At 41.8% G+C, this 23,348-nt stretch overlaps 1 protein-coding gene across 1 annotated transcript in view; it reads left to right on the top strand.

Moving 5' to 3' along the window:
• Nucleotides 1-2,821: 2,821 nt before the first annotated feature.
• The window catches only part of dars1 (aspartyl-tRNA synthetase 1), a 28,160-nt gene continuing 7,633 nt past the window's right edge, over nucleotides 2,822-23,348 (top strand). The window contains exons 1-11 of the mRNA XM_080037631.1: nucleotides 2,822-2,951; nucleotides 5,769-5,871; nucleotides 8,263-8,292; nucleotides 8,579-8,636; nucleotides 10,306-10,398; nucleotides 11,614-11,716; nucleotides 15,268-15,370; nucleotides 16,236-16,316; nucleotides 18,322-18,381; nucleotides 20,968-21,079; nucleotides 23,137-23,271. Coding sequence (XP_079893757.1) covers nucleotides 2,929-2,951; nucleotides 5,769-5,871; nucleotides 8,263-8,292; nucleotides 8,579-8,636; nucleotides 10,306-10,398; nucleotides 11,614-11,716; nucleotides 15,268-15,370; nucleotides 16,236-16,316; nucleotides 18,322-18,381; nucleotides 20,968-21,079; nucleotides 23,137-23,271 — 901 coding nt within the window. The 5' untranslated portion in view covers nucleotides 2,822-2,928. The remainder of the gene's footprint in view (nucleotides 2,952-5,768; nucleotides 5,872-8,262; nucleotides 8,293-8,578; nucleotides 8,637-10,305; nucleotides 10,399-11,613; nucleotides 11,717-15,267; nucleotides 15,371-16,235; nucleotides 16,317-18,321; nucleotides 18,382-20,967; nucleotides 21,080-23,136; nucleotides 23,272-23,348) is intronic.

Below are 23,348 nucleotides of genomic sequence, written 5' to 3'. Positions count from 1 at the left end.
CCCAGATGATCCAGTATTAGCATAAGAGCTGTGCTGACTCGGGCTGAATCTTCTCTATCTGCTTCTTTCACCTTTATCAGCGAAGGTTGCCGTTGGACTATACAGGCTTTGGGTTCACATCAAAGACTAAACTGATACAATGGGGATAATATTGACCTAAAGCACATGCCAAATTATACTTGCCATGTTTTTTTTAAATCACGAAAAATGGGTAAAATGCACAGATAGGAAGAAGTTTGCAAAACAAAATGTGTAGCTATACAGTAGGCCTATATGAATTAACCCTAAACATGATTTGCCTTTTAACATCAAAATATAAGATGTGTATAGCTGGCCACTACCCCATGGTTGAACAGGTGGAAGAACAAGAAAAAGGATAAAAACAATATGAATATGTTTTTTTTAATACCACATGACACGCTCCTGAGACTTCAACTTATCTTTGTGCCACCTATCTTGTGAATTTTACCAATAATTTTGCTCCCATGGATGTCATACCATCTTCTAAATATCTAACTGCCATCACCAGTACAAATGTTTTCAAGTACATGTTTTCTTCCCTATTGCCCCATTGAGTGCACAAAAAAAGTTCCCATAGCCCCAATAGCTTCTCCCCTCTCTGTGTGCTGAGAAGAAAAAAATCACTGCTCAAAAAAACACAAACCCCAGAATCAATATACAGCTTCTTCTGGGCTACAATTATAAACAGCTGTTAATTAAAAAGAGCAGACTATATGTTTCTAATATAATACCTATATTATTGCACTGTGACCGTCATCGTTTGCAAATAATCCTCACCTTCCTGTGCAATATTGCAATAACCCAGCATTGTTGATATCTAATATATTAGTTGTAACAAACGTATGTTTGCATGCTGCTGTATTGGAGAGCTTCTTGTTTGCTTAATGGGTTAAAGGCCAAAGCTGTTGAAATGTGCAGGAAATAGTTTTTTTCTACTGGTGATTCATTGCCAGTGTGCATCTCAGTTTCAAACTCCAGCTTGAGACCAGTGTCCAGTCTGCACAAGGCTTTATCTAAGTTTTTATATTGAGATTTATTAAATGTATAATTATGAGCTGAAGTAAAGTGGATAGATTATATTAAAGGGCTATTGCAAACCAAGGAATAAAGGAACATAAATAATGCAGGTCCCTTTTGGGCAGTGACCCGCCCCACTAATGGTTACATTGTTTGGGTGGGAAAGTGAGCAGCAGGAAGGCTGTTTCCTCGGGAGCTGCTGTGGCCAACAGCCTGAGAAAAGCTTTGATGACCCCCCACTGTATTTAAACCACCATCACTCACTTGCCATTCCAGCAAAGGTCACTGGATACCTGGACGCACTCAGAGCACTCCGACCAAGGCGTGACAGTAATTTCAAGCAACGTTTCACCTTTAGTGTCGGTACCGTTCGTACAGAGGCGTCAAACAGCCCACACAAGGTGGTCGTGTTGTTGCAACAGTAATACTGCCAAGTGTTCATGTGCATTATGTGAACATTGTCGTGGGTGTGCAAGGTTAATGAACTATGAGTATTATACAATGTCATTTTTCATTATCTTGTTCACTGTAATATATGCATGTGTATGGCTAATCATTTTAAAGTTTTTCAGCATTAAGGGATTGTCTAATCAAGACACATCAGCCCACAAACTACAATATTTACATGGTGGCCATGCTCTTAAACCCCTTTCTAATATTTCTTGGTTTCTCTGTATTTTATATCAGATAGAAAATACTCCCACATTTGGAATTAGCTTTACACTGCATAGGTTGAATGTCAGTCTTCACAATTGATTATTATTATAATTATCATTATTAGTAGTAGTATAATTGATGTTGTTGTTATTAAAACGGTAATATACAGTGCTGTTTGAAAGTTTGTGAACCCCTTGAGCATTTTGGAATTTTATTGTGTTAAACCATTATTAATTAATTTCTATCAATACCAGTCAATAGCGTTTGGGTTGGCTTTTACCAGAAAAATCACTTTTATTGTGGTGCTTGAGGATATTTTTGAAGGAATTCAGTCCACTTCTAGGCAGATGTTAAGTCATTCTTAAAGCTCTCCATTTGTAGATGATTTGCCTCACGGTGGACCGATGGAGCTCAAACTTTTTTGTATGAATTTATAGCTTTCCCCAGACAAATGTGCAACATCATAACTCTATTCCTGAGATCCTCTGAGATTTGTTTCCCCTTTTAGCATGTCTGACCTGTAGGCTATGGGTTAACTTTGGTGAGCCTAAACTGACTTGGTTTTTCCTTGTTTTACCTTGTGCCACCCAATTTCTTCCCTAAATATCTCTCATTACATTGGTCATGGTCAGTTTGGCCCACCTGATTGTTTTTACCTTCTCGATTTAAGCAATGCAGCCCACCAGGGTTCACAAACTTTTGCACAACAGTTGGCAAATAATTTGTTTTATCTCTTTTAACAATTGATTTCTGGAAAAGAAAAATGTTGAATTGATAAACAAACATCTGTTATTTAATATAAAAAATACTGGTATTGATAAATGAATTAATAATGGTTAAATGCTCAAGGGGTTCACAAACTTTCAAACAGCACTGTATAGGCCTACTACATGTTTACACTCAAATGCCTGCATGCTGCCTCTGTACATACGTTTACCTTTTTGGAAGCTTCATCAATTTTCTCATGTTGATAAGAAAGATAACCTATAAATATCATTTTCCAGAATTAATTTAAGTTAATTTGTAACGTGGGCTTTTGGGCTGCTCCCGTGTGACAAAATTAGTCAGCCGGAACTAAATTTCATCCACTCGTTTCCAGACGGAGCCGGAACGGCCGTTGAGTGCTCCTCCTTCTTTCCTGTGCACGTCCATGCTTTGAACAGCTGATGTTGTGCTTCTCTGTCTGACAGCCCTAAACTATTTTGTCCTCGTTCTCCAAGAAAACAGCTCGACATGACTAAAGAGGATGTCCAGGGGTAAGCAAGATGTTAAAGCGTAGGGCGCGTGCCTGTCACATCGGCTCTTGCCACTGCAGCGCCTACACGGAACGCTTTTAAGTAGCACATGCTAGCAGTGATAGCAACTAGCCTGCCTTACCGAAACATGCAGCAGATTGCATCATCTGACACCTAATGAAAGGAAATGAGAGTTTTACCAAAATGATCAAAATGTTTTTATTAGCAACAACATGAAGCTCAACAGAATATCAGCCCATATGCAAGCTAGCTTATCGAGAGAAGAGATATTCTCTAAGTTAATCTTTCAAAAGTTTTAACAGTGCACTGCTAAGACATGGGGAGTTTCATCATTTCATCAATCACTTTTTCTGTTCTTGTAATATAAAACTGAATAATCTGTATCGTCTTTTTTTATCATTACAAAATGCTTCATTGTGCTTAATTCATGCATGTGTAATACATAGGCATGGCGTGATCCGATATGTTCACATTACTGTGACAATGGAATTTGACCCTCAGTAGGCCTAATTGATGTAATTTTCTGTCCAGTTTTTTTTGTTAAGTTGATAGTTACTTTATTTTTGAACGGCATTAAAAAGGTCTTGAATCCAACTTGCCAAAAGGTAACAAAGGCTCAAAGCTGGAGTGTCATTGAACTTTCATTTGCAAAGTGTATTCGCAGAGAGGCAATATTGATATTAGACATTTCTTAACGTCATGAGCCACCTTCCCTCACACACTTCTTGTTTTACTACACACAACATTTAACGATCAGTTACGTGTAAACAGGTTTTTGGCTACATCTGGAACCTGTCAGGTCCTGTTCATGTACATTCCTCTGTGGGCTCCTATCAGTCTGGCCCCTGGTCATCATGGGCCACATCGGTACTTTGGTGTGTTAGAGAGCCAGTTTTAGGTTGTCAAATATATCAGTCTACCTGAATTATTGTTAACAGAAAAATTGAAATTCCACTCTTCTTGGAGAGACCTGCAGTTATATTCACTAAAACTGATTTTCTCTTACCAGTCATTGCCTTTTACTGTATATCACTTCCGGTTGTCCATGTCACTTCTTGCACTTTGGACGACTACGCCTCAGGACTGATAGCAATTTTTTTTTAATGTCCTCGTCCTTCATTGTTCAGACTGTTACATGTTTAATCAGTAAACGCTTGTCAACGTATTGTTGGCTGTTGCCAAACAGGATAAACTGCTTTTTGTTTATGTTTAACCGTGCAGCATGTCATCGTTTTTTCATTGTGGAATTAAATTTGCAACGAAAAACAACAGCAGAGTTTGTTTGTGTATGGATTAGAGTGCACACTGTAGGTGTTTATGGACAAATGCTCCAGAGAGAGTCAGAGACTAATAATATAACATTGCCAGAGGGTAAAAAAATTAAAAAAAAAAATCCAGCCGATGTAGTATTATTAATACAGCTGGTGGGTTGTTGAACATATAAATCAGGCAGCCAGAGGGCATGTTCGTTAATGTACTACTCTCTCTGTCTCAGTGCAATCTGGGATCTTAAGAGGCTATAACGCAAAGCCTTTACTCATGTGTGTTTTAGGTAACAACAACAAACAATAACGTAACTCCCAAATTAAGTGTGAGGTATCTCTTGAGCAACATGGGATTCATGATTTATTCATGATTTAAATTTATTGAAAATGTTCGACAAAACAAAATTTTTTTGTAAAATCCTATAAGACGTGACTTCAGGACAGTGTTTGGCCTTAAGGAGGAAGTTAAGGAAAAAGCTGTTCTGAAGTCCTCCTTTGGAAGACAAGGATGTTGTCTGTTGTGATTATTTTTGTATCTTGTTTAGGCTTTATTGCTATTTCCAGTTAGCCTTTGGTCCTTGTTATTTCCTGTGACTAAATCCAAACTGCTCCCATATTGCTCATGGGCTTCCATGGGCTTCCTTCTAGGTCTAGACACCTGTTCATTGGGGGGAAAAGTCATTCACATGAAGTCCGGGCGCTCTTTTATTACAGTGACTGACTGCAGGTCTGACTTAGAGAAGTGCAAAGGGCAGACTATTTAAACAATATTAAGTCTATGATCACCTGCCTTTTATTGCAGCTTTATCGTCGAACGGTCTTTGAACAGAAGATATTGGCACATCACTTTCTATCGTTCCAATCGTTGCACAGAAATCACCCCATCTTTTATTTCAGCAAAGACGGCATTTGTAAAGTAGAATTCTCTTAAATATTCTCTTACAATCATATGCCAAAAATGCGTGCTTGTGCTCTAGTCTCAAATACTGTTAACGTTGTACACCTGTTTATGACAGATATCTTAAATTCGAATTAGTTTTTAATTTAATTCCCTAATTGACCATGTTAAATGACATTCCTGTCCATTGCCTACTGAATACACAGAAGAAGGAAGTGTTTGAACATCAAACGCTTATCAGCACTGCCGTTGTGTTCTGTTGTGTTGTGTGGCATTTAGCAAATAAAGGCGCCCTTAATCTCACATGAGACTAAAATGTTATCATAATCAGATAATCTTTTCCCCTTAACAGATTCTGTATACGATTAGGCGGCGCTTCTGAGAGACTACTCTACGTCTTCTTAATGCTGGAAGTGTTCATCTAGCTAATCTGGCTTTCTGTCATCTCTGCTCTTAGCTGCTCTCTCACTGGCCACAGCTGTTTTCTTTGCAATAACAATGGGATTAAAGGTATATAGCGCAAAGTGGCGATCATGGCTCAGACTTATTTTTTTTCCCAGGCCGGTCAACTACTTCCCTTAGGGGATGCGGGAGAAATAGAAGGTGGAAGTTGTGACTTCAATGTTTACGTTGTGCGTGTTTTCCTGTTTGCAGGGCGGCCGGAGAGGAGGAGCAAGGCCCGTCAAAGAAAGGTCTGAAGAAACAGCAGAAGGAAGCGGAGAAAGCTGCAAAGAAGGCTGAGAAACAGGCCAAGCTGGTCAGTGTTGTTTTTATTTTATTTTCCTAGTTGGTTGTTGCACATCCGTGGGGCCCCCTCCCTCTCTCTCTCTCTGTTCCAGCTGGTAAGGCTGTGACGTGCCGCTCTGCCGGGCATCAGGGGGTCCGTGAGGGTTTGGTCAGACGCAGAGGGGGCAATGGCAGCCATTGTTTAAGTATTCCTGTCCTTTTTTGCTTTGTTTATATCCACCCAAACAAAGTGCTGTTTTCTTTGTCATTGAGTGCACAACACATGTAAGCAGCTTTTTATCATTGTAGCTCACACAACTGCACCGAAGAGTCACACGCGCTGGCACACACGTACTCTCTTTATGACACACCGTGATGAGGACAAGTTTAAATAGACCTGATTTATTAATGATGGAAACAAAAAAACGGGAGACAGATGGTGTTAAACCAACAAGTGTAGTGTACCAATGTATTACACTGTAAAATGATCCAAAAGCATGCTTAAAAGAAGGGCCCTCCTTAATACAGTTAAAATCTGTCACCACCCCATTGTTGGCAGACAGGACACGGTTACCACCGGCAGTTTTTGCAATCTGATTTCCGTGTTTCTTTACATCCAATAAGCTTGTGGATCAGATGTCTCTGCAGAATTACTTATCTTCTGAGACACGGAACAAAGCTGATATACCAGTGGTTATGTTCCCCCTAAATATCAAATCTTGCTGCATATTCTCACTGAGAACAATACATTCTCATGGAAGTAACCACGAAGCTGTAGCTATAAAACGGAACATCTGATTTGTCTATCATGCTCTTTGGTGCGTGTTGAACTCTATTGTTCCGGACGTCATTCTAGACCTATACATTATATATAGACCTAACAAACAGCCTGAGCCGCTGACATAATCAGCGATCCCATCTGATGCTGCTCTTGCCATCCTGTGTGTGTATGTGTGTGTGTCTGAGGATAGCTGACTGGAAAAGGTGTCTGCTTAAATACACGTTTCCACAGCTCATTGATTCACCTGTGTGTGGAGCTGTCTTTTCTCTTTCCCCCCGACCAACCACTAAAAACCTTCTAACCTAACATTCCCTAGCGCCTCCGTTGTCTTCTATTAACTTCAGTTTCTAAAGTTTTGTTGTTAATAAGAATAAAGGTGGATTCTGGAACGCGTATGGTCAAAATCACTTTTTGTAAAAAAAAAAAAATCTGTAAATATCTCCTCATGATCCGCTACCTGTCCGTACTGTGTACGCTGAAAAAAATTAATCAAGTTATAAGACACAGCTAATGGGCATGTTGCTAGCTAAAAAGCACAGAAAACTAATTTCACGTGCAGGACATGACCAATAACACAAGTAGGTTAAAGTATCAGAATTGGCTCGCATTAGCTAAAACCCAGTCTGCTTAATAAGGTCAGTACTGGGAATCATCATCAGTGCAAATTCTTCCTCGGGGAGTAAAAACATGTAGGATATAAATGAGGCAATCTGGCTCTACTGTGAGAACGTGTCATCTATAGCTCAACACTAGAGAATAATTAGACCTCCAGTGCATCGGCACGTCACCATTCAAGTGGTTTGGACACGAAAGCAACAAAGGCTCTCCTGTCATCCAGCTCAAATCATCCAGTCAGCAAGTTTTAAGGAAGAGGCAGGTGTTGTCAGTGTTTAATACACTGTGTATTGCTGCCTTTTATCATTGGGATGCAGCTAGCATTGCCTTTGGGGGGTGTTGGAAGACCTGAAAGCTGAATGTTCATTGAGTGACTGTTAGCTTGGGTAATTTGCCATTGTGCGCTTTTTTTTAATGCTGACACTTGTCACTTCAGTGGCTGGAGTGTGGCCCGGTTGCTTCGCGGCCATAGCCAGGTCTATATGCGCTTGATCATAAGCAGCAATATCATCCATCATGCCACTGGATTATCACATGGAGGATGGGGCAGATTCCATTTCACTCCCCCGGCCAACAGCCATTTCCCAGCTCCAATATCAATTTGCATAGGAAATGGAATTGTACCTCTGCCAGGGACTCCACTTTTTATCGTTCCATTTGCCTAGAAGGGGCCGAGCAGAGATAAAAAATCTGTCCACTTAACGCTGTTCCCCGTTACAGAGCAATATCTCCTGCTGCCATTACTCATTGTCTGTGATGTGTTACAGAGTATTGTGTGGAAGCGCCTATGCATTCCAGAGATCTGAGGCATCAGCTATAGACTTTATTTATCTTTTATTCAAATCCCGATAGCACAAGATGAAAACACACACTTAATGCCTTTGCATTTTTTAAGTTGCTCCATTTTCTCGTGCATGTTTTTGAATGTTTTGTCTGTTTGAACATAACAGGTTACTGTCTTGTTGTTTATTTCCTGGCTGTTTGCAAGGCACTCAAAATCCCCGTCGTCTCTCTTTTCTGTTTCAGGCTGCCGAACAACAAAGCACAGAGGAAGATGTAAGTATCCCCCTACAGATCACACACACACACACACACACACACAGTGCTCGTCCTCTAGTTCCCATGCCTCTCGGTCTGACTTTGATTCTGCCTCGGCTTTTTTCACACCTCTGCAACAGTTTGTATGCAAAATAAGCTGAGCCTCATTATCTGTAGATGTAGTAGACCAGACAGACGGTTATGATATCAAAGTGGTAGATTGGCCTTTTTTAGAGCGTGATGTTTTTATTTAGTGATGTAATGAATAGACTGATCTCTTGACATCATGCTGTGTTTCTTTCAGGACTTTGCCAAGGACCGATATGGCGTGTCACCTATGATCCAGTCACAACAAAAACTGGGTTAGTATCAAACCTAACATGTAGCCAAACACCCTAAACATAGAGACAAATAATAGAGATTGACCTACGTTTAATATATTTATTTATATTTTGAGTTTAACGATCATAATGAGCAATGGATGCCTCGGTCATATGCAGTGATTTACATTGTTGGCAAATTAGCATTTTGGCTTGCCCCTGTCCCTATTATTATTATTATTATTATTATTATTATTATTATTATTATTATTATTATTATTATCATTATTTTAGTATATTTCATCATGTATCTGCTGTCAGTGTTTTGTCTCTCTTTTCCAAACACCTGTCTGCACCGCCTAAACACGGTGCATACAACATATGCACTGAATTGATTTAATCATTGTCACAAGGTGTGAAAAACAATTTCACAGAATGAGGTAAATACACTGTAAGCAGGAAACACAGACTTCCTTTGCTTTGAACAAACGTTGTGTTTGAATATTATTTCAAGGTACCAGCTTTGTCTGGGTGCTGCACAATGCCCAATTTCCTGTCACCTGACACCAGAAACAAATCTCTTGTTTTCTTATTTTCATGAATTTGGCTCTTGCATAACAAGGCTAGTTGTTCATTTAATGTCTTGTTCAGTTCACAACTTGACTAGAGTACCAAGGTCGGTCAAAGCTCAGTGTCGGTTGGCTGACCTGAACTCCTTCCTTCCATCTTTTGTTGAAGACACAAGGTAATCACAACAGTCATAATTGCCAATGACATGGGTCAACCCCCATGCTTGGTAACACAGATGGAACACAAAGGGTTTAACGGCATCTTTCACGCTAACATCCACTCTCGAGGGCAGGAGATTAACATGACAGAATAACATGGCCTACTGAAATGTAGACCTTGCGGCAAGTCCCGAATGACATGTTTTCAGAATACTAAGTTGACATGCCCGACCAAGAACTTCTCAGGGCTAATTAAGTCTGGCTGTCAGAAGTTACAGATAAAGGGATAAACATCGTGGAAAAAATGCGTTTCGGTCTCTTCTCTCTTGCTGCGATAACGGCACTAACTAATAGCCAGCGAAGACTTCCCGGATGGACCAGTCGGTGTCGTCCATCTGTCTGGATGCTCTTTCAGCTCCAGTGGCAGCGAACAAAGTGAGGCCTCCCTTCACCTGCATGCCAGGCCCAGCCATGGGGAGGGGAGTGTGGGGGGGGGGGGGGGGGGGTTGAGGGCTTTCATGTGGGTTGATGCAGAGTTCTCAGCCAAATGGGTGGCTCTGCTTTCCCCTTCCCCGTGCAGCCTCAGTGTCTGCTCTGTCTAGCTGGCTGATAATAAGGAGAGAAAACGCATTGCCTCTGAGTGACACAGGTGAAACTAGAGTCAATTTGTCACCTAGGCCAATGAGAATGGGGCGCGTTAAGACAGCTTTTCAACAGGCCCTCCTCGTGTGTCTTATTTATTAGGGCACGTCTGTAATTTGAGCATTTTATTGTGTGTACGTCTACACACTCACGCGAGCAGCACACCCACCCACCCACCCACCCACGCATGCTTATTCACATTTCTTTTCCTGCCTTTGGGAGTGTGCGGGGAGGGGGAGGGGGGAGAAGATTCTCTGCACATAGGTGGGGAAAGAGAGACATAAAAGTCCTTTGAAGTAACAAATGTTTTTTCTGTGTGTGTGTGTTTGTTTATGTGCTAGACAGGGCATTGGTGCGCATCCAAGACCTTGCTCCTGAGAAAGCTGACCAGCTGATCTGGCTGCGTGCCAGAGTCCACACCAGCAGAGCCAAAGGTGAGATCATCTGACCCCCTCAACCCTCTTATGATCTTTCTTCACCTTTTTCAGCTCTTTCCTTTTGTGGTGAGAACACACAAACAGCCCGGAGAAGATGACCTGTGTGTTAATCCTTGGTGTACTATAGCCAAATGTCTCCAACTAGTGCCCTTGAGCCAAATCTCACTCCCTTCTCTTCAGGATCAAATGACAACACACACTGCTTGTCTTTTTTTGCCTCTCGCCTTTTCCATGACCTACATGATTGACGTTCAGAAACGTAAAAAAAAAAATAAGAATTTTGTGAAAGGGTACACTGTATAAAGTGAGTATTTAATAAGACCCCTGTGTGGGTTGTGTAGACACTGTTTTTTATTCCTCTCATGTTAACCAGAGTTTGACAACCTGGGGGTGTTTTTGATATCATTGTACGACCAAGCATGTCTGCCAACTGTAAGCTCAGATAACCTCTATATGTGGGGTTCCAGCTCCTGGCAGCAGCCATGAAATAGCTCCATTTGAATACAATGAACCTTCTCAGGTTTGCCAGGGGTAAATATACAGTATCTCAAGTCTTTTTTTTTTCCCAATTTTTTTCTGCTTTGCTAAACCTGTGATTATAGAAAAAAATAAAAATGAAGGTATCAGTCATTTATCATTAAGCCATTTCCTCTCAAGATAACTTCCAGAGTCAAGAGTCACTTCCCTGCCACTCATGGCTTCATTCTCTCTGCTCGCTGTAAGGATGTCCGTGTTAGCAGAATAACATCCTGATTTGGTCTGGGATGAGGTGCATCTGCTGCTGGGAGTTTGGCATCACTGCTGTCCCCACCACCACTCCCCTCCCCTCTTTTTCACAGGCAACAAACATCAAAGTACCTGGGTGGTCCCACTGTCAACTGTCCCAAAGTTTTTTTGTTGGCTCACTTGTTTACACTCTTCCTAGGTGTGTGTTTGTGTTTGTTAGGAAGGTAGCAATCAGTCTTTCTCCACACACAGTGCTCTTCAAAGAGAAGGCTCAGTTCACAAACGCTTGACACTTTACCTGTAGAATGACAAGGAAAGAGCCCCACAGCTGGGAGATGCCTTCTGCCATCCGTAGTCACACACACAGACTTTGACTGTGTACATGTACAATGCTCCTGAACTTTTGAATGTTAAGAGCCTGTTGTGCTTGCATGAAAAAAAGTCACAAACCGTCACTATCTTTTTGTTGTTGTTTTTTGTTTACAGGCAAGCAATGCTTCTTGGTCCTGCGTCAGCAGCAGTTCAACGTGCAGGCGCTGGTCGCAGTGGGAGATCGTGCCAGCAAGCAGATGGTCAAGTTTGCCGCAAAGTGAGTAGCGAGACAGCTCTTCCTGTCCAGAGGGGGGAGCAAACAATGGTGGGAAAATCCTGCGTCCCCCTTAATCATCGGGCTGATCCATTTTCACACATCGGAGAGCGAGGTGGAGGCTCGTAGGAATCAATCATTTTGCACTTGACAACAAAAAGGCTGGCTGTTAGCGAGGCGGGACACGGCGGTGTGTTAATGGAGCGAGTTCCTGTTTGAGATGGCTGATACAGAAAGCTGGAAGAAAATGCCTAAGAGCCAAGCATCATTAGTCATTTTAGCAGCCAAACTGTGGCCAACTACCAGTGGTCTGAATGACCACGTCTATCAGCGGATATGCACTTTATTAAATGGGCTAATGGAGGAGGGCTGATAACAATACCGCTTCAGGCTGACAGTTGACATTCACGAGCACGCCTAATTATATATTTTGACTTAAATTCCCACAATTTTTTTTTTTTTACATAAGTTATGTAATGTTCTGATACACAGAAGTGTTTGGAAGCATTGGTTTTCAAGCACTATGATTGTTTCATGAATTCAACATATTTGTAAAGTGAGATCACTTTAATTATAATGTATCCCTCTCTTAAATTGCACCTCCCCAGGTGTTGCTAAATTAGGCAAAGGGCAACTCCCCACAACTGTAATCTGCCAGACGGAAAATTGCAGTTATGACATTGGATAATCAAGAGCTGAAGCAATGCAGAGATTGCGGCAGCATTTAAAACAAGCCTCCGGTTAAGTAACGGCTTTCATGGACTCACCAAACGCTGCCATTAAAACTGAAGACAGAACAAGTGTGTTTGTTGTTAAGTCCTGCCAGAGAATCTCATAAAAAAATATTTTAAAGGAGTTCGATTGAGACTGTTAAATTACCAGCACACTTTCGCTGATCATTTAAGACTGAGCGGCAAAATAGTAGCTGGAATTCTGCATTTCAGAATTAAACAGCGGGTATATTAGATATCATCTGCAACAACCAACAAAATAAACATTGATGTAATAAATGTAATACTTTGAGAGAGAGAGAAAACATTTGAGAAAAAAACCATTAGTTCAAAACGTTCCAGAAGATGAATAATGGAGTCTATGTACACACCTGTGTCATGTGTAAACAAGTCGGAGCTACTAAATGTTTGATGAATACCAAAATGTGCATACATTAGCATTTTACACACATTCATTATACTCATGTTTCATAAATGAGTCCCTGGGAGACTTGTGGCGGGGTTTTTGCAGCGTGTTGCAGCAAAAGTCAACCCAAACACAGAAACATTTTCCCTTGGTCATTTTTGAGGTCATTGCTGCCCACACACGAGTCTTGACCTGGGTTGCCTGAACACAATAACCCTACTCTGTCAGAGGTGTCAAAATCCCCTGACCTGACCTGCTGCCAGCCGTCATTGAGTTTTCAGCTTCAGTTCCCTTTATTCTGCGGTGCTTTTTTAGCTCCAGGAATGGCCCTGAGCACATACAAAGAAAGGGCTTTTACCTTCAAAATGCATGTTTTAATATTGTAGAAAAAAAATTGCAGTGTCACTGTCACAAGATATTGTGTTTTGGAAAATAATTCGCATTTCAAGATACTTTTCTCACAGTTTGAATTGAATCCTCCTATTCGTGTTGGTTCCTCAATCTTGTTATGCAATGTTGTGGTTGGGCAAGTTTATTTTTTGTGCAACGCGTTGCCGACTAACATCAGATTAAGTGAACGTGATGACACGGTTACCAAGACAACGTGCTCTTGCATCAAAACTCCCAAATAGTCAGGCTACGGTCTGCCTGTTTACCGAGAGGCTTTGACATTGATTATGGGATCCAGACTTGTTGGGCTTTTTTACATTTAAATCTCTTAAGAACAGGTGGCACTGTTGGTTCCCGTGGCGTTTTCCGGCCCACGTCTTGCTTTCACACATTTTGGTGTGATGATTGACAAGCCGAGTAAGACCCCGGATTACAAGTAAATCCTCTCATCATGCCGAGGGGCCAGTGATGCCGTTGCTGCGGAAGTCTCCGTGACATTCTATTGGCCCCTGCCACCCTCTCACTCACACAATTTAATTAAGTGATCTTAAGTGAGACACATGTAATTAAATAATCTGTGTGTGTGTGTGTGTGTGTGTGTGTGTGTGTGTGTGTGTGTGTGTGTGTGTGTGTGTGTGTGTGTGTGTGTGTGTGTGTGTGTGTGGGTGTGGGTGTGGGTGTGTGTGGGTGTGTGTTTGAGACCCTTGGCAGCCCTACTGCTGCAAAATAAATGTACTGTAAGAAGTTCAAACGGTTTAATCTGCCATATCTCTTGTGAATGAAAGCGATGTGATCCGTGAAAACATTCACTACGTGTAACTGGTTTAAGCGCTCTCACCTTTTGAAATCCTTGTCTAGTATTATAATTTTGGCTTCGAGGATCTCTAACTTTATTCCAGTTCATTTAAAGTTAAATGGGTCTATTATAGTATCCAAGAGTACTTCCCGTAATTCTCCAAGTAGAAGTTCAGTATAGTAACAAAAGGGAGCCAGTTTGTAAGTAGGATCACAGAGCCGGTCAAGCTGTTAAACACCAAGAGCAAATTTTCTTCTCCTGAGACAATAATTCAGTGTGACATGGAGTCGTATTTCTATTTCCATATGATCTTATCAACTCTCAGACTTGAGTAAATCTGTCCATTTTCCTCCAATGTGTTGTCGTGCAGCGGAGGCTATTAAAGCAGTGGTTTATTTATCTAACTGAACTCCTACTAGAGATAGGAGGGGATGGGGATAGGGGGGCAGCAGCAGCAGTAACCCAGTGTGTTCAGTCCCTCATTACTGCTTTTTAATGAGGAGTGAAGTCTTGCAGAAGGTTTCCCATCTGGCCCTGTCTCTGCATGACAGTCACATATCTCTGATAATGCTCTGGGTTTCAGTGGGGAACTTGTGTAGGAAGACGGTGCATTGATTTAAAAAGACCCAATAGCGACAAAATTGAAGCTGAGTAGCCCTCGCATGCTGCACCTGACTTGAGTGCATATACTTACTGGGGGAATTCTAACCCCTGCTCTCAATTTCAAACCGTTTTTGGAGTAAAACTGGGTACTTCCCAAGGGCCCAGAAAAAAGGTGTAAACTGAAATAATCTGATGCTTTCGTTTGAATGCCGCGCAACCCGTTTGAGACAGTTGGGTAAATAATGGATCACTCTTTGATACCACCACCAGATATACACATTCTTTAGAAAAACAAAGTGTAGTGGAATGTGCTCCTTTTCTGATAAACTAATGTGGTGACGAGAATCAGTCTAGGGTCCCAGAAGGTGTGTAGAATTGTGGTGTAATGGCTTATGGTGTAAACCTTTTGTCACCTCACACCACCACTCAACATATCTAACACAACCCATATCCCACGCTCATCACACCATTGAAAATGAAAACGCTCGCCTGCAAGCGTCATTCACAGTTTAGATGAAATACTGGTCTCACGCAGTTAGCCTCCCACGCAGATGAGTTTGTTTTGTAAGTGCTATGTGCGTTAATAACACACACACACACACACCCACCCCTCCTCTCTCTCCACCAGCATCACCAAGGAGAGCATCGTAGACGTGGAGGCGGCAGTGAGGAAAGTGGAGCAGAAGATCGAGAGCTGTACCCAGCAGGACGTGGAGCTCCACATCGAGAGGGTGGGCATACCTTTCCCTAAAGTCAACATACGCACGCACACACACACACACACACACACACACACACACACACACACACACACACACACACACACACACACACACACACACACACACACACACACACACACACACACACACACACACACACACACACACACACACAGACACACACACACACACACACACACACACACACACGCTAGCCTCTTTGTATGCACAGCAGCTCTCCTTCATATCTAGATTAAAACACACAACAGCTCATCCATGATTCGTATCATTTAAGCAGGTGAGTACACATCCCCCATACTCAGAAACTGCACAGGTGCCATGCAAGTATGTAAACACCCACACGCATAATGCACTCTTCATTCCTAGGTGTCTTTTGAGGACTTCATATAGACTTACATTGGGGACTAACGATAACCACAAACTTTTCAAACTTTTCTGACCGTCCCCCACTCAACTGGTTTTAAGTCTAGTGTATATCCAACAGAAGTCACTTGTCACACACACTCACACTCTCTCTTCAAAGGAATTAATGTTATTGCAAAACCACAAACAGTCTGCTAACATTAAAAAACACAGCTACACAACTGTGATGTATGTTGTACAGTGTTGCGGGGCTCACTGTGTTTTTAGTCTCAAACTCAACTGTGTGTGAAAGTTAGCAGTATGGAAATCCATGAGTTTTAACACTACGTGACTCACTCACAGTCACACACAGATGAGGTTTTAAGGTTTTTTAAAGTCTGCTTGTGGTCTCCAGATACTTTCCATGGTCTGATACGACTAATAGAAACGTTGGTGGTTTGTCACCCTCTGAATTTGAATCTCTTTTTCTTTTCTTTTTTTTCTTCTTCAGATCTTTGTGGTGAGCCAGGCAGAGGCTCGACTCCCCCTGCAGTTGGAGGATGCAGTCAGGCCCGAGGGAGAGGGGGAAGAGGTGAGCATGTAATGTGAAATATAAAGCCACAACAACACCCAAAGCCGATTCTTTTACATGAAGTAGTGCACCATTGTTCACACTGATTGTAGGACATTTTAGTAGCGTTGGGTAGATCCACTGTGTTTTGAAAAAGAAACCACTGATAATTAACTTTTTGAAAAGAAGACGAGAGCTCACTCTGTAGGTGTAGACTCTGCTTCAGTTTTAAAATGTTCTCACGTAAACGTTTCAGTTAAATAGGGAAACAAGAACTGATTGAAGGGTGTGTGTGTGTGTGTGTGTGTGTGTGTGTGTGTGTGTGTGTGCGTGTGCGTGTGCGTGTGCGCATGTGTCCACCTCCACGTCCACTGTCTAAGTCTCATAACATGCATGGATAGGTTTGGTCCGACTATGAAAGTGACAACAAGATAAACAATTAAGCTTTAATTGATCTGTATACGTTATATTAAAGGTGAAATTGCAGCTCTAACGGACCCCTTCCTTCACAGAGGGAGGATATTGTCATTAAGAGATGTGTGTTTTTGAGCAGATTTTAATTAAACCTGGTTCAATTTAAAAAAAAAAGAGAAAAGAATGGCTCTGCACTGATTAACTTTCGGTGAGTAACACCTCTTTTCACCGACCCCTCCCCGGTGCAAACTGTGATTTCATCTCACACTGTTTAGAAGGAGCAGCGGCCATGGGCTTTAGGGAGCCTCTCTGAATTCCAATTAAGCTGATTTGTGCGTTGTTGCTGAATCATCTGAGAGAATCCTGATGCATTTAAGAAGTCATTATTTCTCCCACCCACAGTTTAAGTGGTTGTTAATGGTTATTAAACTTTAAGGCTGCTGTTGTGGGGCCGTGCATCGCTGGCTGAACAGTCAATTCCATGTCTGTGTGATTGGTTGGTTGATTCGGTTTGATAAAGATTATAGTGTTTCCTTCACCACACACCCCCGACAGCTGCTGTTTGTCAGTATAGCCACCATATCCAATATCAAATGTCATAATAACATGTTTTATGCGTGTATCGTTAGAAATTAATATATGAGTCTCACTGTACCAGTGACAGCTGAGAGCCTGCCCGTGTTTATCCAGTAAGCTAATCCGTGCAGCATCATCCCAGGTGTTTTCTGCTGGAATTCAACATGTCAGCCACAGACTTGTAGCAGCATCTGCCCCCCTTAAGAGACACAGGCCTTACCAGACGTGTCTGTCTGTCTGCCTGCCCGTCTAACCTTTTGTCCCTCTGCATGGGGCTGTTTGCAGCAGGATGTAGCTATGCGGCCTATTAGCTCAAACCCCGGTGGGTCCTCTGAGGAAGCCTGACATGCATGACCCTGGAAGCAGTGCTTCCGACCGTGATGAAACATTTATTCGTTCATTTGCTTTGTTTTATTCTTTTCTTTTCTCATTTATTGCCCTTTATTTCCCCAGATTACAGACATCTATTGTAGCAATTGACCCTGTTATAGCTGCAGCAAGGAACGAAGCAGCTGTATTTTTTCATACTAACATTTTTATTAGCATTTTCAATTTCAATACAGACGAACAAAAACAAACAGCCAGGCACCGTTACATCATCCAGCAAACATTCAATCCATTTCTTCCATCTTTCTAAGTACAGCTCTTTTTGCAATCTTAGCAGGAAGTTCAGTATTTTTTCTTTAATAACTTTGAACCAATTTTTTATAGAAAGTCTGCCTCTAACCATTTATAAGTAATGGCTTTTTTAGCTGCAGCTGTGTTCTATTTCCATATACTTGTTGGTGTTCACACTGTTTGGGCACGGTAGACTTACGGTGATCAAAAGGAGGATTTTCTAAAAAAAAATATGTCTCTGCATTATTTCTTTATATTTTGTTCCTTTTTTCTTCTTCTGAATGGAAAAACAAAAACAAACGCTGGCCACAAACACTGCTGTCAAAACGACAACAGCACAGGAGCCTAACAGTGACACTTTTCAATATTTCATAGTACTGGGTGAGATGTAATAATGTTTTTCCTTTTGCCCCCTTAGGAAGGCAGAGCCACTGTCAACCAGGACACCAAGCTGGACAACCGGGTGATTGATCTCAGGGTGAGTTGCTACCAGAGATGAGGAGCAAACCGGTTGGAGGAAGAAAAAAACACTGTGGTATACTGATGAACAAGCTTGTTTAAGTTTGTCTTTTCAGGACTAGTTATTATCGTAGTTAGTTTCTATATAACCCTTTCTACATTCATAGTCATATTAAAGTTGATGTAATCTCTTACAGCTGAATCTTGTTATACAGGTAAACTCTTCAAATTAGTACAATTCTAGGTAAAAAATGTAAATCGGAGAGCAGCCACTTGACTATTCAAAACAATGCAATGCCAACCTGCCAAAGTGACAGTGATATGTCTGTGATTTAGTGGACTGTTGCTGTGAATCCTTTGGCAGCGTGGGAGATTTTTCAGCTCTATCTTATGTGAGCGGCGGCAGAGAAAGAGCCGCAAAAAGTGTCTCATTGTTTTGATGTGTACCCGCCCACGTGTATGATGCAGCAAGGCAGGAAGCCAGCAACGCCACAAGCACGGGGGGGCTAACGGAGCTCACCAGCCTCACAACAACACCTGTTCTCTCTAACACTGGTAACACTCTGAGCTCATAGACCCAGGGCTCTTGTCATCACCTTTTCACTTTGGAGCCCAGTGAGGCCTATAAAGTGCTTCCCCCACAAAGAGAGCCTCCAAAAAGGGGAACCATAAAACCTCATCCAGTATATATATTTTTTTTAGTTCCAATGGAAATTCCCTTGTAAAATCGAACCATCTTTAAACATGAGGTGCAGCAACGCGGGAAAATTCTGTGGAAATGTGTTTACTCGTTTTTATTAGAATTTTAGTTTAGCGCAGGACAGCTGGACTCGCAGCCAGCCAATCTCATCCTGTTGAGTTGGCGTTGAGGAGAATCAAAAAGAAACCACCCCCCCCCCCCCCCCCCCCCAACAGTAGCACTGCAATTACTTGAGCATGATGGAGCGCAGCTGCAACTAGCCACCCTGTCTCTCACTCATTAATCCGCCAATTATTTTTTTCCATTAAGCCTTTTAAATGATTGGTATCTAAAATGTCAGACAGATGCCCCTTACACATATCTCTTAGACCCAAGGTTGTGTCAAGAGTAACCGTCCAAAATATACAAAGATATTCAGTTTCCTATCATTTAAGACAAAATAAAAGCAATACATCCTCACATTTGAGAAGCTGGAACATATGTGAACAAGTGAACATATGGGTTTTGGCCAGACATTAGGACTTAGAACATTTAATTGGTTATGAGTATTCATTTTCCTATCGCTCAACTAATCTTTCATTCAGTGATTAAATGTTCTCACATATGGAGAGATTTAACACTGTTGTAGAGTGCTCCCATAACCCCACTTGTAGGACATTATAGACGGATGCATAGAGGATGGACACCGAACACTGAAAGTTGAGTATAGTAACATTCACAGACAGAAATATCGAATTGTGTTATTTAAAGAAATATCAACCGGTAGAATTTCAAATCAAAAGGAATAAAGGTGAGCCCCTTGGTGGTGAATGTGAAATATTAATCACAAAAACCTTGGGCTTTGCAAGGTGCCCTTATCTTCACTGCAGTCAGGTTTCAAGCAGCCAGTACTATGTGCCTTCCCCTGAGGTACTTGAGGTTCACACTGTAAGGGCAACATCAGAGGAAGTGCCAGTTTGAGAAAGGCACCAACCGCCACACACACACACACACACCCATCCACCCACCTCTCTCACACCCACCAGACACATGCCCCTAAACAACAAGTGCTTTCTAACATTCTGAATGTGGTTCTGCACAGATGGGTTTCATGTTGGCTTTCCCAGCTCTAACACAAATGCGCAAACACCTGACACAAATGAGTCATAGGTCAGCAGCCAGGTTAATCTGGTTCACCGCTATTTAAAGAGTTTGGTTAAAGTTTTTTTTGAAGAATCTGGAAAGTTCCCATTTTTTTCTCCACTTCTTCTTTTTGCAAGGTATTCAGAATCTGTGTAACTGACGGCGGATACATTTCAGCCAGACAGCCGCCTGAAGCACTGTCTGCACATTAATGAGCTCGCCAGTATTTAGACGATATATATCCCTTCGCCATTGTGTCCTATTCAGGACTGGACAAGCACTGGAGATGAGGAAATAAACCTTTTAGCCAATGTAGACTTGTGCGTTTTCATATTGAAAGGACCAGAGTCTATTTAAGGGAAGATTGTAAAACTAACTGGATTTGAAAGCCCGTAAAGCTCCATTGTAGAAATGTTGTGGTCAATTGAGATGAGTCAGTGGATTTTAGGGAGTGTTCTTTTTTTCTATTTGACACGCTGTGCCGCCTAACTGGTGCAGTTTTGTGGGGTTTTGTGGCCAATGTTTGTACAGTAATCTCCTGATTTTGTCTGAGCAGTTTTCCTCCCCGCCCTGGTCTCAGCATTTGCATTTGTGACTGGGTTGAAGTTTACTCATAGGGGTTTGAATGCAAGCAGAACAATAAATGTTCCAGCGCTCATGTGGAGAGGAGTCGCATGAACAGATATCAGCACTGTTTTTTTTTCACTTATCTGCCCTATTATGTAATACGTGTGTGTGTGTGTGTGTGTGTGTGTGTGTGCCCGTGTGTGTCTCCTCCCATAGACGACCACAAGCCAGGCCATCTTTCGCCTGCAGTCGGGTGTGTGCATGCTCTTCAGAGAAACCCTGACCAAGAAGGGCTTTGTGGAGATCCAGACCCCTAAAATCATATCAGGTACACAAACACACTTGTATGTCATGTTGATCCTCTCCAATGGGAAAACCAAGTCTTAAAGGTGGAGTCAGTGAGGAACAATGGTATGCTGGACACTGGAATTTCCCTATGGGGAGGAATAGGGAATCCATCTAGCCATCCATCAAAGGGGGGCCCATCGTAGCTAGCAACATGCCCATTTACAGAGCCTAAGCTGTGCATGAACACCAGACTTTTGTTCAGCACACCAACAGTAAGGAATAGCAGATTGTGAGGAGGAGATATTCACTTATTTTGACTAAGTGATTTTGACAACAAGCATTCTCCAGGCTCGCTGGCCCCACCTTTAACTTGCCTTGAATCATTGTTGAAGTGCTGTTTCAGTAGAGGCAGACTTGTTTCCATATCACCACCCACAGGTGTCCCGTGAGTCATTGCGTTACAGTTGTTTTAAGTTAAACCTCACTGAACGGTTTGAGTGAGTAATAGAGTTTCCAAAACCCAGTCGTGCTCGTCCTACTATCACCAAACAGCAGATGGGGAGGTATTGGAATGAGTTTTATTGTTTCAGAACTCTCAAGATTTGAATCCAGCCCTTAAGGAATTTTGCTCACATTTCTTTCCCACACAATTCCCCTTCTAATTTGAGAGAGGAGTCTTCCCTTAAGCCCGCTCCCAAAAGACCTTATCCCACTTCACTGACCGAAGAGAAGACCAAGGGGAGAAAAAACCTAAGATTCAAATAGAAAATCTTCTCAACCACATTCAGAAGACGGTCTCTCTCGCTCTCTCTCTCGCTCTTGCTCTTGCTCTTGCTCTCTCTCTTTAGGTGTCTTCTATTTAACATAAGATGTGTGTCTTGTGTTTTAACAACATAAGACTTGGTATTCTTGTATACAATGTTTTAACAAAGAAATTGTCCACTCTTCTGCTGAAATTAATTTACTGTTAAATATGCCTATGCTATAATTCTTAGTAAGTTTTTAATAGTTTATAATGAAGGCAGCACACATGGATGAGAACAGGATTTGATCTCAAATCATCAATGTGCAGTCATTATGAGTTAAAATACTGTCCATTGCTCGGCCTCCAATATCCCGCTCAAATTTTGAAACCAACTGTGGCAAGACATCTCACTTCCTCTTTTATTCAAGAGCCAATGATATCTTCGTAAAATCGTACTTGTACATTCAAAACTGCCGCTCTTTTATTTTAACGGCCCCTGTAAATCAACACTCTTTTTTTTTTTGTGCGAAAAACCGCATCTTCCTGTCTGCCAACACCCATAGTACAAACGGTGAACAGTTTGTGCTGTGTGAAGTACCCCCACCCTACTATCCACAACATGATTATATAAGAATATGGCCTCTGACATCTGCTTCACATGGGGAACCGCAAATTATGTTATGTAAGTGTGCGAGGCCAGGCATGTGTTTGTTTTGGAAAACATCCCAGGCAACTGTATGTATTTTTATTTATTTAACAGAAGACAAAAGTCAAAAATCAACTTATTTTAATGACTGTTGGCAGCATCTGACAACAGCCATACAGTGTGTGGAACATTCTATGTTGGCCCTAATTTGTCAAAGGAATATTGTTATTCTCATAAAAACAGAACAATTATTGTCAACTTATTTACTGTCATCTGAACAGGTCATCATTAAATGGAATGGAAATGGTGTGGGGGGGGGGGGGGGGTCTCACTGTGAAGTAAAAAAGACATCCTGCATAGGCATAGGCCCTGATTCATGTATATTTTTCAAAAGCTATTAATCCCTTGCTGATTTAAAGCTTCAAATGACATTTTAAACGTTTATTTTATTTGTCATATCCACACCGAAAAACAGGAGCAGTCGTTGAAATTCAATGAAATGAGTGTCTCCTCCTCCCTCCCAACAGTGCACCATAGAAAAAAAGAAGAACACACAAGAGAATGGAAGACATAAACAGACAATAGAGAAAGAGTGCAAGAGAGATATAGTGCAAACAATGTAAAAGAGTGCTGTTATATGGGGAGGTGTGTGGGGAGCTAATGGTCACTCGTCTCATGTCTTAACGTTGTCTGTGTCCACTCCTAGCTGCCAGCGAGGGAGGAGCCAACGTCTTCACCGTGTCCTACTTTAAAACCAGCGCCTACCTGGCCCAGTCTCCCCAGCTCTACAAGCAGATGTGCATCTGCGCTGACTTTGACAAGGTCTTCTGCGTGGGTCCAGGTAAGATAGCCTCCCATCTCTGTGTGTGTGTGTGTGTGTGTGTGTGTGTGTGTGTGTGTGTGTGTGTGTGTGTGTGT

The sequence above is a fragment of the Ammodytes marinus genome, assembly GCF_949987685.1.
Source record: "Ammodytes marinus genome assembly, chromosome: 12".
Lineage (NCBI taxonomy): Eukaryota > Metazoa > Chordata > Actinopteri > Uranoscopiformes > Ammodytidae > Ammodytes > Ammodytes marinus.
Note: the sequence above shows the minus strand (reverse complement) of the source record. Positions and strands in the feature narration are given on the sequence as shown.